The sequence below is a fragment of the Oryzias latipes genome, chromosome 16 (genome assembly GCF_053564925.1).
Source record: "Oryzias latipes strain Hd-rR chromosome 16, Olatipes_Hd-rR_3.1".
In the NCBI taxonomy this organism is placed as follows: domain Eukaryota; kingdom Metazoa; phylum Chordata; class Actinopteri; order Beloniformes; family Adrianichthyidae; genus Oryzias; species Oryzias latipes.
Window position 1 is genome coordinate 16,454,769 of NC_136252.1, and position 15,714 is coordinate 16,470,482.

The 15,714-nt window shown below is 37.4% G+C and overlaps 1 protein-coding gene across 7 annotated transcripts in view; it reads right to left on the reverse strand.

The window, feature by feature from the left end:
* Positions 1–2,449: 2,449 nt before the first annotated feature.
* The window catches only part of LOC101167820 (CUB and sushi domain-containing protein 3), a 301,513-nt gene continuing 288,248 nt past the window's right edge, over positions 2,450–15,714 (reverse strand). For 4 of the 7 annotated variants that reach the window (XM_078933065.1, XM_078933066.1, XM_078933070.1 and 1 more), the window contains 7 exons: positions 14,521–14,700; positions 14,075–14,140; positions 11,116–11,274; positions 10,644–10,756; positions 9,380–9,467; positions 5,519–5,660; positions 4,067–4,822 (listed from right to left, as the gene is read on the reverse strand). In XM_078933065.1, the coding sequence (XP_078789191.1) occupies positions 4,663–4,822; positions 5,519–5,660; positions 9,380–9,467; positions 10,644–10,756; positions 11,116–11,274; positions 14,075–14,140; positions 14,521–14,700 (908 nt within the window). In that variant the 3' untranslated portion in view covers positions 4,067–4,662. Of the gene's footprint in view, positions 4,823–5,518; positions 5,661–9,379; positions 9,468–10,643; positions 10,757–11,115; positions 11,275–14,074; positions 14,141–14,520; positions 14,701–15,714 lie in introns of all 7 variants that reach the window. The other 3 variants (XM_078933064.1, XM_078933067.1, XM_078933068.1) reach the window with 1 other exon arrangement.

Below are 15,714 nucleotides of genomic sequence, written 5' to 3' on the forward strand. Positions count from 1 at the left end.
TGATCAGGGCAGTCAAATTGACTTACTGGACTAACCCGCTCAGTCACCAGTACTCAATAGAGCATTTGTTGTTATGGATGACCTGAAGAGAAAATCATGGGGATCCCGCTGCTAAGTAGCACAGGTCCTCCTCAGAGGATTCTCCGACACCTAAACCTGGGCACTAATGAAGTAGAGAACAAACAGGGGTCATGACAGAGCTGTGCTACCAGGAGTGAACACTTGAACTAAGAAAATGCCCCGAGCTTTCTGCCTTCTTGGCCTGACACCCGCTTCCGTTACATCATCACCCCTGTGGCAAACTCTGCTTGATGGAGCTTCTGAGTGACTTCAATTGAAAATCCTTCTGGCAAATATTTTTAATGCATACACAGATCCTGGGCTCAGACATTAAAGTATACATTTAACCCCAGGCTGAAAATAGAATGGTTCCTGTCATTTGTTTTTGTGGTGACTTTTTTTAGACGTTGTCTTCATTTGCATACACTCCTTCAATGATTGCTTTCACTGTGATTCCTTTGATTGGAATCATTTTAACTCAACTTTGCCTTAATGTAAGGCTGTAAGCATGAGTGTTTTCGAAAGGGAGTAATTAAAAAATATAAAAACTTGAAAATTTGTAGCTAAGTTTGGCTTTCATAATACACAGATCAGCAATTAGTTTAACTATGACAAGAGTTCAAGAGTGACTGGTCCACTAAAACTTTAGACACATTTGTTATCATCAGACAAGCATAAAGCATGAACTTTTCATGATGTTGAATCAACATTTGCATTTTCCTTTAGCAAACAAAGCTAAAGCTTTGGTCATGTATGGGGGTTGACCCATATGGATGCTGCAGGTGTTGGGTTGTCCGGGCCCATGGAGGGGAGCACAGGTGCTTCATGTATCCACCTAAAGGGATGTCATAAAAATGGAACCATTGTTGTGCGTGTGGTAAGTGTATTGTGAAGTATTCATAAGAATAATGTAAGTTGCATGCACTTCTGACATTCAGGTGATGCTGTCTCCCTTACACCACACTCTAGCTATTCGCAAGGTGTGCGTACACACTCCTTACTAACTGCGCGCAAATGCTGCATGCACAGTATGTGCAGGTACGTGCCTGTAGGATGCTCACCGTACGACGTGCCTGCATCTGACCTACGTGTTGCACAAGCGTTTGCCACAACCATCTTACAATTTTGTGCAAGCCTCCTGAGTGGCTGGTAGACGTTTTTCCATTTTTCACCTGCAGATAGCCCATATCCACGTGAAAGGGCAGTTGTGACTAAGGTTTTAGGTTTGCCACAGCCACATAACTATTATGAAGACATCATGTGACCTATTGCTACTCTCACCTTTGACCTGACTTTCACACTATGCTGTTTTGTATTTTATTCGGAGCTCAACAAGGAAGACCTTTTCAGTTTGACAAAAGCTTTTGTTGATTTCTGCATGGCTAATGTGTCTAGAAAAGGTGAAAGCAATAAAGGTCAGTTGCTAGTTCTCCTAATTTAAATTTTAATCTAATTTAAAACAAAATACACCTTTGTTTTGATGTTACGTTTACGAGTCAAGGTAATCCGCAGCATTGAGTATTCTGAGCTCTGAAGTCTTGTAAACTTTACATGGTGATGTGGACCTGCAGGGAAGAGAAGTCTAGATGCCATAGGGAGTTTTAAGTGCATTAATATGCAGTCTTCAATCTGTGATACTAATTAGTTTCAATTCTGGTCTATTTTTTGAACCATATGAACTAAAATGGAAAAGACAGTGATCCTTCATTATGTCAAGCATTTTAAATGGGAAGTTTTAAAGGAAATTAAAGTAGCGTTGGCTAATTTTATTTGCAGGGTACAAATGTTATGGAAGTGAATCGTAATACAGCAGAGAGCTGGTTTAAAGATGCAAAAGTTGTTCTTGTCTGCTGTTTTTCAGATAGTTTTTCATATTATCATGTCTTCTTATCCTTGTGCTATCCTATGAACCCACCCTTGCATTGACGTTTTATTCCTACCATAACAAAGGTGGATAAAGGTGGAAAGATTTCATGTAATCCATGGACACCAGTGAAGATCACAATTCATTGAAGAAAAAAGGTTGTGTCTATTGGGTCTAGATGATCCAACTCCCAATGTTAAAGTGCCTAGGATAGCACAAGGGTTACAGGAGGAGGTAAAGTCATTGGAGCCTCATTTGGGAGCTTTCGCACCATAAATGGTTAGTGATTAAAATGATTCAAATGGAAGATTTAACAAAAGAACAAAATCTGAATGTTGCATGGGAAGCAGATTCAAAAAGCATTTTTTAAGTTAATGTCAGCTACTTTTGGGGCGGGCTTACTCTGTGCTAACAGTTCCACACTGCAGTAACTATATCCTATGCCTAAAATTGGCATAATCATTTAAAAGACCACCGGGAATGCTTTACTATACTGTACTTGGTTAAACCAAGAAGAAAAGAAGAGCAACGCAAATTATTTATTTTATATTTTATATATATAAATTAACGATTTATACATTGCTGATAAAGAAAAAAATACAAATCTTTTTGATCTTACATGACATTTACAAGTGAAATTTTACACAACATATTCAATAACTTACAAATGCTTTTATCTGCATAAAAAATAGACCTCTTTACAAAAGTTCTGTAATATCTACAGTTTCATATACACAGGTTGTTGAACGGGATATCAATTGTGTGGCACGTTTAAAAGCATTCTATTCTATTCAGGAGCCTCCGGATGTGAGACCATTTTACTATTTGCACCAGATGCTATTCTTGTCCCATCCATAAGAAATGTGAAGTCGCAAAATATATTACATATTGTTAACACAAGACATCTTGCCAAAGAGTGCCATCAAGTATCAAAACTGTATAAATGTACAAAATGGAATAGCAATGACAGGAGTCAACATAGTGGTACAAAGTACAATAGCAGCAATTGCTATACTGGGTCACTTTTTATCGACATGCACATTTATGTAACTATGAGCTGCTTCTTGCCCTCGCTTCCTCGATAAACCATCTGACATCACTATGCTAAATCATTGCAAACTGTGCAGATAAGTCACACGTGTGTGCAGTTTTATTAATGTAAAAAGTGTTACATGTTCAAAACATATGCCCATACAGTAGTCAAGGCACTGCAATGATGTAGAAATGTGATGACAGTTCATCTTTCAATTCTAAAACCCAGCTGGTCATGAAAGACGGTGTTTAGGTGTGCAAAATCTCTGGTGTATTCTGTACATTTGTTAGCAGAAGCGCATGTCTTCTCAGACATTGAAATGACTACTTGTATCTGAAGGGGGGGGGGGGTGAGAAGAGATGGGCAGGGGGGCAATGTTTCATCAGGAGGATGAATTTTCTGTCTAAGGCACGGTTTCCCAAAAGAATGAGAGGAGAACGCACTTTGCTTGATTTGTGAAAAGCAGAGCCAAAGCAGTGGATGGGCTCATTCTGTCTGTGAGTGGATGTAAAAACAGAGGAAGCATGACAAAGTTTTCGTGAGCATAAAACAAGACATTAAACCCTACTCTACCACAGACTGCTGACTTGATTTCATCTCAGTAAAATCATCCATCCAGTCTTAAATGAACCTCTGGGAAACCTGGCCAGCTGCAGGTTAAAGATATTTTCAATCCTGCTGTTGTGAGACGCTCATAAATGTCAAGAAAAAATATATTTTTAGATTATTTTTAAAATATATATATATATATATATAGACAGATTGAAGGCTGAAGTTATGCACTCCAGATTCTTTGTAGACCAGGTTAAAAAACAATAAATAAAGATTAAAGTTTGAAACCATTGACCTCATGACAAAAGAAATATGATTTCCTCAAAAGAAAAATTTAAATTTAACTAACGGGTAAATAAAAAATGTAGCCGTTTAAAGGAAATGTTCTGCTATTTTATGAGAACAGGCAACAGCAAACGCTTTAGCATCACCTGTGCTGCACTTTAGAGCTTAGATCTGTGACCATATATCTGATTGGTAAAAGGTACCATCCAAGGTATAGTTGACCCTTTTTCTCTAAATTGAGTACAGCACTGACTTGATTACAGAAGAGGCAGTTTCTTGTTTTTTTTTTTTTGCTACTTTCACTCCTCTTACATGCTCTGATGCTGAAAAAAGATCACATTGATCAACTTTCACTTCAGAAACTCCAATATGTAAAGTAATTCAAAAAAAGGGTGAAGGCAGAGTAAATGGCCTATAAGTGGACTGTTTTTTTTTTTAAAAGAAAAACATATAATTTTTTTGTGTATTTGGTGTTGTGAAATAATCCCTCTATATTTATACTACAGAGCATAAAATACTCTATTTCATCTATATGCCAGAGGCTCTTTTATTCAAAGAGCCAGCACTCACAGAGTGCAAAGACATTTTTCTTCACCAAAAAACAGGGAGATTGGAAAAGGTGTGAGACATACTCTTGCTTTCATTTTTTAAATCTCCTAAACTCTGTTGATTGCAGCTACCATTGTGGTTGCTAAAAGTGTGCTTTATGTCCTTTAGTGTCTTTGCAGTGTGTTCACCAGAAAGTGATTAGAAACATTTCTTCAAAATATTTTTTTCAATCAAAAATCAAAACAAAACCTCCCACAAAGTTCTATTCTCCTCCCTTCTCTCAGGGTTGTAGTTCTTTTTAACTCCCAAGCAGCAGACATTAAACCATGGTGCAGATAGTGTTGAGATTGGGGTCGAACCGGACGACTTTCCCCTCGGCGGCTTTTGTGTTTGTGTTGTACATGGGGTTCTCGAACGTGGCCTGGCCGTTGTTGTTCTCGTGGACAGAACATCCTGTGTACTGCGCTTTATCCGTTTTTCTGCAAACACCACAAAACAGAGAGGTTTGCATGTAAAACGAGAGACACAGTTCCAATTACCCTCAGTCCTTCCAGTCACATAAACATGTTTCCATTATCTTGGAGAGAGCAGCTGCAAAAGGTAAATGAGGCTGTGTGGTAATTATTGTTGAAAAGAGCAGTCAGAGGAGCCCGGCGCCAGTTTTTACTTGCAGCTCACATAATGAATGCAACATTTGCATGCCACGGACTCTGCACGTATGCATTCTTCGGAGAGGTAATCAGTTTCAATCACACAATGCATTTAGTGCCAAACATTTACACTGTAAAGAAACAAATGCATATGAAACTTAAAGGACAATTCACTTGTTAGCATAAATGTTCTGATGCACATATTCTAGACTAGACCGGTGAGTAGCACATTATGTCACGCTCTTGAAGTCTTTTAGGAGTGCGCTACTTTTCAAAGGAGGAGAATAATCACAGCGCTGCAAGCTATGAAGGTCCACCTGAGTGAATCATGGATCCCATCTGGATGTAAATTTTCTTTGGCTGTAGCTCTACAGGCATCAACAGAAATCCGGGGGGGTTAAAACTCTTAGAGCATGCAGAACGATAAAATAGATGTGCTTTGAAAGATCTAAAACTCAGAAAAAGCTGAATTTGGGTGGAAGGTTTTTGATTGTTGATTTGTTTAGGATGGTTAACATTTCATACCGCTGCTTGTAGAGATAAAATCCCAGGCCTGCAAAGATGAGAGCGAAAAAAGGCACCAGGATGGCAACAGCCACAGAACTGCTGTTGGTAGAGCCGTTCGCCTCGGGGTCAGCAAGCGTAACGTTCTCTCTCAGACTCAAACCTAGAGGAGAAAAAAATAGAAATCAGAATCATATGGAGAATATCGACAGTGGTCAGTCAATCTATTTAGATTTGCCCATTAGCAGACAGAATGAAAATGGAGAATCGCAATGATACCGGTAAGTGGCTACGTGTCTGCTGGGGACAATGACAATACAGAGTAGATGGATAGAATGGAATAGATGAGAAAGATCATAGCAAGGATGAGTTTGGGACCGAGCAGTCTAATAATCATCACTGTAACTGTGAAAAACTAGTTTAGAATAGCAGTAATAATGAGCACAAAGAGATGAACAATGATGAAGAAGAAGATAACATCAGTCTTTATGTGGGAATGGGCCTGAATGAGTATCAGCAGGAAGACGGTGCAGATTTAAAACGCACTTTTACAAAAAGAAAGAGGCAAAAAATACGCTAAAACACAGTAAACTTCCAAACATTTGGAGTGCTGGGCCAGGAGGGTCTTCCAGATTTTTTCTACATACATTTTTACTCAATGTCTGGGAGGTCCGCAAATTTGCTAACAACAGCCTGATACTATTGCACAATGCTCAATCAGCTAATGGACCAGAAGGGGATGAGGCAAAATTCAAAATGAGTTTTTGAACAAAACAAAAAACAAGTTCAGTGGGTTTGTGAAGAGTGGCCACCCTGAAAGTAGGGGAGCTGGATTCCTTGCTTAGATACAGACCATTTAAAGTGTCATCCAGCTTTGCTCACCTAAAACTTGCCTTTAAGCATGTAAACAAAATCTTTTGCCACTAGAAAATATTTTTAAAAGAATCAAAAGTGCAAAGTAACTTTTAAAGCATTCACCTCAGCCAGTGGCAAAGCTAGAACTTTTTTATATGGGGGGCAGCAGGGGGGGGGGGGGGGGGGGTAGAAGACTTTAGAAGGGTGGCTAATAAGAAGAGCAGATTGGAATGCCATCCCAAATGAAAGGATCAGAAATACAGATTTCAAACAGTTTTATTATTTTTTTCCTGTATTAATATTAAAACAGTGTTTCTTTTAGTCTAGGGGCTATTACTAATGTAAAACAGTTGCACAAAAAAAAAGTGTTGAAATTCTTGAAAACACAGATGGGCCAGCATACACAATACAGGGGCGTAGCAAATAATTTGAGGGCTCACAGACTTAAGATTTCATTTAAAAATATTGTTTTTGTTAATTTTTCAATGCTTAAAGAAGCTTGGATTGATGATTTCTTTGTCAATAATGACACTAATTTTGACAAAGAAATTGTAGCTCCGCCCCCATTTAACGACATTAGCTCAAAAATAACAGCAGTTGGTAAGTTAGTATTTGATTACATTTAATAATGAACCTTGCAAAAATCTCCTAAAAGTATTTTATGTACATTGTAGTTTTTATTTAGCTTTAGGTACATTTGTAATGAAGTATTATTACCATTTCTCAGCTACAATAATAATAATAATAATAATAATGGATTGGATTTATCTGCGCTTTTCAAGACACCCAAAGCGCTTACATTGTGTCCATTATTCATTCACTCCTCATTCATACTTGGTGATGGTAAGCTACGGTTGTAGCCACAGCTGCCCTGGGGCAGACTGACAGAGGCGTGGCTGCCAGTTCGTGCCTACGGCCCCTCTGACCATCACCAGGATCATTCATGCGCATTCACACACCAGTGGAGCCACACTGGAGGCAAGGAGGGTGAAGTGTCTTGCCCAAGGACACAACGACATTTTGGCTGGTGGGAGCGGGGAATCGAACCGCCAACCCTTCGATCATTGGACGACCCGCTCAACCACCTGAGCCACTGTCGCCCAATAGGCAGTTCTGCGTATGTTTTTTGTCATTTATTCTACATGAAAAATACACTTGTTGATTCTTGTTGTCATCAGAATGACTTTAACAGTTTTAGAATTTACTTGGGAATGGAAACTTTTTCATCAAATGCTTTGGTTCAATAAGTGTTAAAACAATAAATAGAATATCACATTCAAGCTGTAGAAGTAGCATCTTCATTTGTTATTTTTTTTTCTTACTTTAGTTATCATGTGGATGAATATTTGAAGACAAATCTAACTACCTCCTACAGGCTACCTTACCCATCTCCAGTTAACCACACCATGTAATCTGCCAGATGGCAAACAATACTGTCTCAAAAGGACTATTTCTTTTATAATTGGATTTGGTGCAACAAGTTGGGCTTTGAATTTTAATTACTTAAGAAGGAAAATAAGAAGAATTTTATAATATTTTGTGTCTGACCAGGTTCAACAGTTAGGTCTTGAACATAAAATCCTGATATATTTATAAGCCTCCCTGTTAAAGCTTTTACCATGAATTTGATTTGTCCGTATGTTGAGAAAACCTTGAGTTACTTTATTAATTTTTAAAAAAACTTGTTGATGGTTATGTGTGCACTTGTAAGTCTTCAGAATGATGCTTCTCCAAGGATTGCTTTGCATCCAGTTAAGCAGTCGATGCAGAAAACGAAGATAAATAAGACAAAACACATCTACTGTTTAAAAGGAGCAAACTGGTAAACTGCTCTTATATTTCTTAAGCACATAAACATCTGGTTCTGAATCATCTGTAAGGAGTACTTTATACAATTGCAGTGGGACTTGCCTGAGTAAATAACAGTGCAGAGTTAATTAAGACTGGCTTAACTATTTGGTTTAATCTTTTGGGGATTTTCTGACATACCAGGAAAATGTTTCCTCTCCAAAAATAAAGGTTCACACCAAAACAGGTTAACTTTCATTTAAACTCATTTGACATGTATCAGTGTTCTCAGCTCCTCTGACATCACAGTGCTGAGAATTCCAATCAGATGTTGCCAATAAATGTCGATAATTTATATTTAGTAAGTTGGAAGAACTAGGAGGGCATATTTACTGCTGCAAAATTTAAAAAGAACAGTTTTTTCCAATATGATGTGTGACATAAAATAGCAATCAAACAGTGCAATTGTTACGTAGAAAATATTCTGGGCAGGCCACAAGCTCCTTGCTCTATTCTAATGTATTTATACTGCATGGGATAAGGAATCTGTCAATAAAAAAACATATTCATAAAGACAAAGTTGTGGCCAAAGTTTATAAAGACAACTTTGTCTTTATAAATATGTTTTTTATACCCCGTTGTTTAACCGGTGAAAGAAAAGTCATATTCAAAATAGATATGTAAATGTAAAACTAAATGTTTCATTCATATTTTGCTGCAAAGTTGTACACAAATTATAAATTTGTGCACAGATTTTTCTTTATTCCCTACCTCATGCATTTACTAGTAGATGATATATGTCTTTGTTTTCCTTGTCTAAGCTGGCATTTGGATCAAAACTGTACAGCTGTTTAGCTCCAATATAGCTCACCATTTTTATTGCACCGCTAATGTTAGCTTGGGGGTGTGAGGGGCAGGAGAAGCTGTAAACAGATCGCTATCAGTTATGGGTGATGGGAAGGGGCAGAATTTTTTCGCAGCGACTGTTCTGCCCAGAACTCAGAGGGGAATTTTTAAGGATCCCAGTGGGATCACTTTGAAAATAAGATCAGATTGGGACTTTAATCTTTTGCCAAATCGTACGAACTCCTTTCAGGAGATATTTCACCCTGAGCTGGAATGTTTTCATTAAACTAACTGAACCTGATTAAAAAATTAAAAAATATGGTGGGAAAAAATGAGAGACAAAGACAAGTGATTGATGGCAATGGAGTACTCAGCATTTTCAAAGAGGCTTACCAAGTTGCTGTAATCCAAACTGTCCGTAGTCTTTACCCTGTATAAAGCCTTGAAACACATAGCTGCCACCCTCAGGCTCAGCCGAAACCTAACCAAAATACACACACAGAGCTCAAGAATCGCTTCTGCATCAGCAGCACAAGAACAGCTCAGCGTGTCACATGTTTACCACACCGCATCAAGACAAACTGCATTTAGTGCTAGAGTCAAAATGTTCTTTCATGCTGCACCAAAAAAAAAACATGACTGTGTCATACGCCATCAATAGCTCTGAGATGAGTGGACACTCATAACAGGCTATGAAATAAACCTTGAAGATTGTTTTGGAAGACAAACTTCAGTTCCACCAACTAAAACAGAACAGTTTGAGGCTTTTTCCGATGTCAAATGTGCCTCTATGGCTATTTGGGAAAGTTGTTTTAGGATCAGACAAATTGCTATAAAGATCAAAAGAATCCTCTAGGGCAGCATCCTGTACAACAAATATATGTCAAATAAAACAGCAATCAGAAATAGACATATTTAACACCTTATATGAGGGCCACAATAGAAAAAAACAAATACATCAGAATTAATTCATAAAATCCTAACAAAACAAGTAAATTTCATATTTTTACAACTTTGTCCTTGTAAAATGTTTATTTTTTCAGTTTGTATGATTCAATTCTTGTAAAATTATGACTTTTCTCATAATTTCACAACTTTACTTTCATGTTTATTTTTTCTTTTAATTATTCTTACAAAAATAACGTTTTTTTCTCATAAATTCATGACTTTATTCTGGTAACATTTTAACGTTTGTCTCGTAATTTTACGACTTTATTCTTGTAAAATTACGACTTTTGTCTCATAAATTCATGACTTTATTTATGAGACAAATTTTAAAATTTGAATTAGTAAAAAGTATACTTTTTTCTTACAACTTTATGACTTTATCCCAGTATATTTTTGACTTTATTCTTACATATTAAGGTATTCATTTAGTTATTCATTTTAACTTTCTTTTACATGTTAAAAAAAGTATTTTTTGTATTCAATGCCAATTTGCTTTTTTCTTTCTTTCTGTCTTTTTTTTTTAACAAAGGCCCATCAAGGCAATGAGGGAAAAACTAGCGATTCCATTCATTTAAGTCCATCTTCCTTCTGGCCTCCAAGCAGACACAATCAATCTGCCTGTGATGCTTTTATCTGTAAGCTTAGATAAAATATAAACAGCTAAACTAAACAGTTATTTTTTAAAGAATCAATCCTCGTTCATACTCACAAATCCATCCATCGCCCAAGTCTCATCAGTAATCCTACTCAAAGAGCTGTGGGTTAGTGCTCTCATCTGGTATAGCAAGAGCATTAACCGTGCCTCCTGGCGTTTGTAGACTCCTACAGTGTAGGTGACAAGAGGCAAAGATAAAAAAGTACAAGTTAAAATGCTGCATATTTAAAAAGGGAGGGAGAAATCCCTTTATAAAGGAAAACGAAGGATGGTGGTAGAAAAAGGAAAAAAAATAGCAGGGGAAAGGAGAGACTTCAGAGTGTATAAACAGTCTCTGCAGGCTTTTTCATCAGTCTTTTAGACCAATAGTTAATTTCCAGTCTCATGCATGAGATCATTTGTTGATTGACTGATTGACATGGTGCCCTGAGAATAAATGGAAGTGACATTCAGAGGTGTTGGGGGGAGGTGGAGAGGGGTGGTGCAGGCCAGGAAGTAACAGACAGATGATTTATAAATGACTCACCAGAGAGCAGAAACTCCATGCTGCTGTCTGTTAAAGTAACATTCACTTTTCCAGTGGTGGCATTAAAACTGGTGACTATCAAGCTCATTGGCTGCTTCTGGCCCTTATAGTGGTAAGAGCCTTTCCAAACAAAGTCAGGTGCAAAAACATCATCAGGAACTGAAGGGGAAGAAAAGAAAATTAGTTAAGTACAATAAGAGCAAATCCATTCAAACTCTCTCTATATATATTAATCTCAAACTAAATACTTATATTTAAATTACAAATGTCTAATTAATGTGAGGTGAATAAAAGTATTTAAGAGCTTACCCCAATCTTTTCATTTGATTTGAATATTATCAAGATCTTTTTAAGCTCTAACAATGTCAACTAATGAAAATGTTATTCACTAAGATTGAGATTAAGGCAGCTCATCTGAGAGTAATTCTCAATTGGAAAAATGGGTGTCAATTATGAGCATGAAAAGGTGACTGCTTGTAGCCAAAAGAAAAAAAAATAATTCTAATCACAGTCTGTATAGCCACCCTGCATTGAGCTTAAGATCCAATTAAGAATTGCAAATAAAGAAGGATTTGCCCTGAGATACCTTAAGCTATAGCATCACCCTATTGAGATCTGTTTGGAACAGATTTTTGAAAACATTTTTCAGCTGATGCTTGTATGTGAATGAAGATAACCTGAATGAAAAAAGTTTATCTGTACAGAGCAGTGAGGGTTTCTGTGTTTGTTTTTTAAGATAAATGTTAAAACAAAAATGCATTCTTCATAATGAGAACACTAACACTAATAGTTCATCCATCCATCCATCCATCCATCTTCAGAACCCAATGAATCCCTTTCGATGTCCAGGACTACGACTAGTAATAATAAAAACTATACTATTGATACTAAAAATTTCCTTTTCTTGAAGATAATGTTCAAAGCAGTCCATGTCAGTGTGGTTTAGTCCAAGTCCCACTACTGTCACATACAGCTGACTGTAATGAAACTGATTTTCTGCATTGGACGCATGCCCTGCCAATACCAAGATGCTGAGTGTGAAGCAGAGCGGCATCCGGTCCCTTTTTAATTGTAGTCTTTGGTATGACCCCACCATGGTCTAGACAAGCCACATCATCACATGTCATAGTGCTTTAGGATGTGAGTGTGTTTGGTTTAAGCCAAGGGGCAACTGTTCCAAATATTTTAGAAACTCGACACCACAACACCAATTTAAATCTGAATGACAATAAACTAAATCCACTTGTCACCCTAAATCATGTCAGTTTTATTCATAAAAGAGATGTTTTTATAATAATAATAATAATAAACTTTATTTGTATAGCACCTTTCCAGATAAAAATCACAAAGTGCTTCACAGTACAACACGATAAAACAACAGTAAAACACAGTAAAAACACATGTTAAAAAGAAATTAAGAAAAGGCTATTTTAAAAAGATATGTTTTTAGCTGCTTTTTAAAAGAAAACACTGAGTCCACAGATCTGAGGCTGAGTGGAAGAGAGTTCCAGAGGGATGGGGCCACCGTGGCAAAGGCTCTGTCTCCTTTAGTCTTTAAACGGGTTCTCTTAACAGCCAGCAGACCCTGGTCACATGACCTCAGTGACCTGCTGGGAGTGTATGGCTGCACCAGGTCTTTTATGTAGACTGGTGCTTGGTCATTAAGAGCTCTGTATGTTAAGACCAGGATTTTAAAATGCACTCTGTAGTGAATGGGGAGCCAGTGCAGCTGCATTAACAACGGGGTGATGTGTGAGAACTTGGATGAATTGGTTAAAAGCCTAGCAGCAGCGTTCTGGACAATCTGGAGCCGTTCTAGAGATTTTTTACTTAAACATGTGAAGATGGAGTTGCAATAGTCGAGACGGGAGGATATAAAACTGTGAATGAGCATCTCCATCTCAGAACGGGACACAACTGGACTCAATTTTGCAATGTTTTTTAGATGATAAAAACAAGAGCGAACGAGTGACCCGACATGGGAGTCCAGGGATAAAGCCGGGTCTAAAGTTACACCTAGGTTCCTGACAGAGGGCTTGATAAAAGAAGCAAGTGAGCCGAGCTCATGGATTATCTTGGGGAGACAACTGTCAGGAGCACAAACTAGGACCTCAGTTTTGGCTTCATTGAGTTGGAGAAAGTTGTGATTCATCCAGCTCTTAACTGAGTCCAGACACTTTTGTAAAGTCTGTATTTTAAAAACATCCTGGGGTTTAAAAGACACATAAAGCTGAATATCGTCAGCATAAAAGTGATAAGAAATGTCATTAAAAGAACTTAAAATATGCTGTAAAGGCAGCAGATATAAAATAAACAATAAAGGTCCCAAAACTGAGCCTTGGGGCACACCAGAAGTGAGAGGAGCAGAAGAAGACTTAAACTTGGAGAAGACAACAGAGAAAGATCTGCCAGTCAAATATGATGAAAACCAGTTTAAGGCTGATCCGGAGACCCCAACCCAGTTTTTCAGCCTGTCCAAGAGGATGTTATGGTCCACAGTGTCAAAGGCTGCGGTCAGGTCTAATAACAGTAACACAGAGCATTTTCCTGCATCACCCTGCATCAGGATGTCATTAGTGACTCTGAGAAGGGCTGTTTCAGTGGAGTGAGCTCTGCGAAAACCTGACTGAAAATGATCAAATATCCCATGACTGTCGAGAGCAGCTTCTATCTTCTTCTATCTTACATGTTATTTTTTCAAAATCTTAAATATTTCATCTTTTTATTTATACTTTATTAGTTTTTTCATGAATTGTAATTGTTACTGGCACTTTTTTCTCTCTTTTGTCTGCTGCAACATTGAAGTTTCCATGTTTTGAGATAAATAAATAAATAAATAATAATAATAATAATAATAATAATAATAATAATAATAATAATAACAATAATAATAATAATAATAATAAATAAATCTTATCGTATCTTTAAAAAGAGAGGCCACTACAATTGTAATACTCACCTATTATTTTCGGACTCGGTGTCCCTGTTACAGGTTTGACATTTTTCTCTTGTGTTTTTGATCCGACTGCGGAATAAGATAAACATGCAAGTTAAAAAACAAAACCAAGTCCTAGCAGCTGCTGGGTGTTTCCAAAGCACAAGAAAGTCAAAAATATGGATGTTGTTTGCACAGGACTGTTGATTATAATGCAAAAATATCTGGTAGTTCAATTTTAATATGTGTATTTAAGAAAATATGTTGAATTAAACAGAGGGTTCATCACTTTCTTTATTCTTAGTTTTTACTTGACATGCTAACAGATGGCACATGTAATTAAATTCCTACTTTTCATCGCTTTTAACTCCCACACTCAACCTTTACTATCAACCTTCTGGAAATGTTCTAACTTTAACTTAATCAATCACTCCATCATCTGCCCTCAAAGACCTCCGTCAAACGCTCACCTCTGCACACAGGCACCTTGCCAGTCCAGCTTCCGTCAGAGCGGCAGACGCGGTGCTCTGAACCTCCAGCGAGGAAATAACCTGGCTGACAGCTGTACACCAGGGTGTACCCGTAGGAGGGCAGGTCTAGACCCACCACGTCAGCGTTGGCTGGGCTCCGCGGCTGCTTGCAGGAGTGAGCTGGGGATTGAGCAGAGGGCAAGCGTGTTGGCGAAAACACATCCACTCCCAGACACATGTAAAAACTTTGTCAGTGTATTCATGCACACGCCCCTTCAGCACACAAACTTCAGCGCATAATGAGGAATTCACAGGGGAGAGGAACGATGGGAATGTTAGGAGGTTAATTGCCTGCTCTGTTATGCGTCTGTCTTTGTGTAATTCGTATTCTTCTTGAGTCATCAAAAGCTTCTCACAATTTCTTTTGTTTTGGCACAAAAATTACCTCACTGAATAAATGAATTTAAATTGAAAATATACTAAAACAATGCTTTTAGAGATAAATCTATCATTACATGAGGTTACACCCTGACGTTGCTCACTATCAACATTAATGAGCCATCTCTTTGAATAGGACAAAACACAGGATGGTATTTATTTGCTGATGGGTGGTGGAGGGCTGAAAAGTCTTCAGGCTTCAGACTGATTTCCAATCTAGACAGAAGTGCATTCTTGTATTTTTAAAATTTTGCCATAATTTTCTTCATTTTCATTCAATTTTGAATTTAGTTTAATATTTCGCAACAGTAGGCCCTCTGTGAAGCTAAAATCACCTAAATGCTCTAATTCGGCAGTGAGGAACATTCAGGCTCTAAGCAAGAAAAAAAAATAGGTAAAACAACTTTTAATGTGGTGAAAGAAACCATTTGCCAGCTGTCAAATGGAAAAGAGCTGTAAGTGAGTAACCAAAATGGTCATTCATGTCACCATAAAGGTTTTAGTGGCAATGGGATGTTAGAAAATGTGGCTGGGATGAAAAGCCCTTTCAAAGTTGATGACAGAATTGATGTGAAAAGCAAATTTCTTTTGATACCACATCTTGAAAGTAAAAAACACTTCTTGAGATAAGTGTTGATATTTTAGGTTTTTAATTTATCTCATTGTTTAAAATTGATTAAAAAAAAGATTCATGAGAGTAAACTAAAGAAAAAACCCTGAAAGGTTTTCTTAGTGTGAGAGCAGAGAGTGTCACAG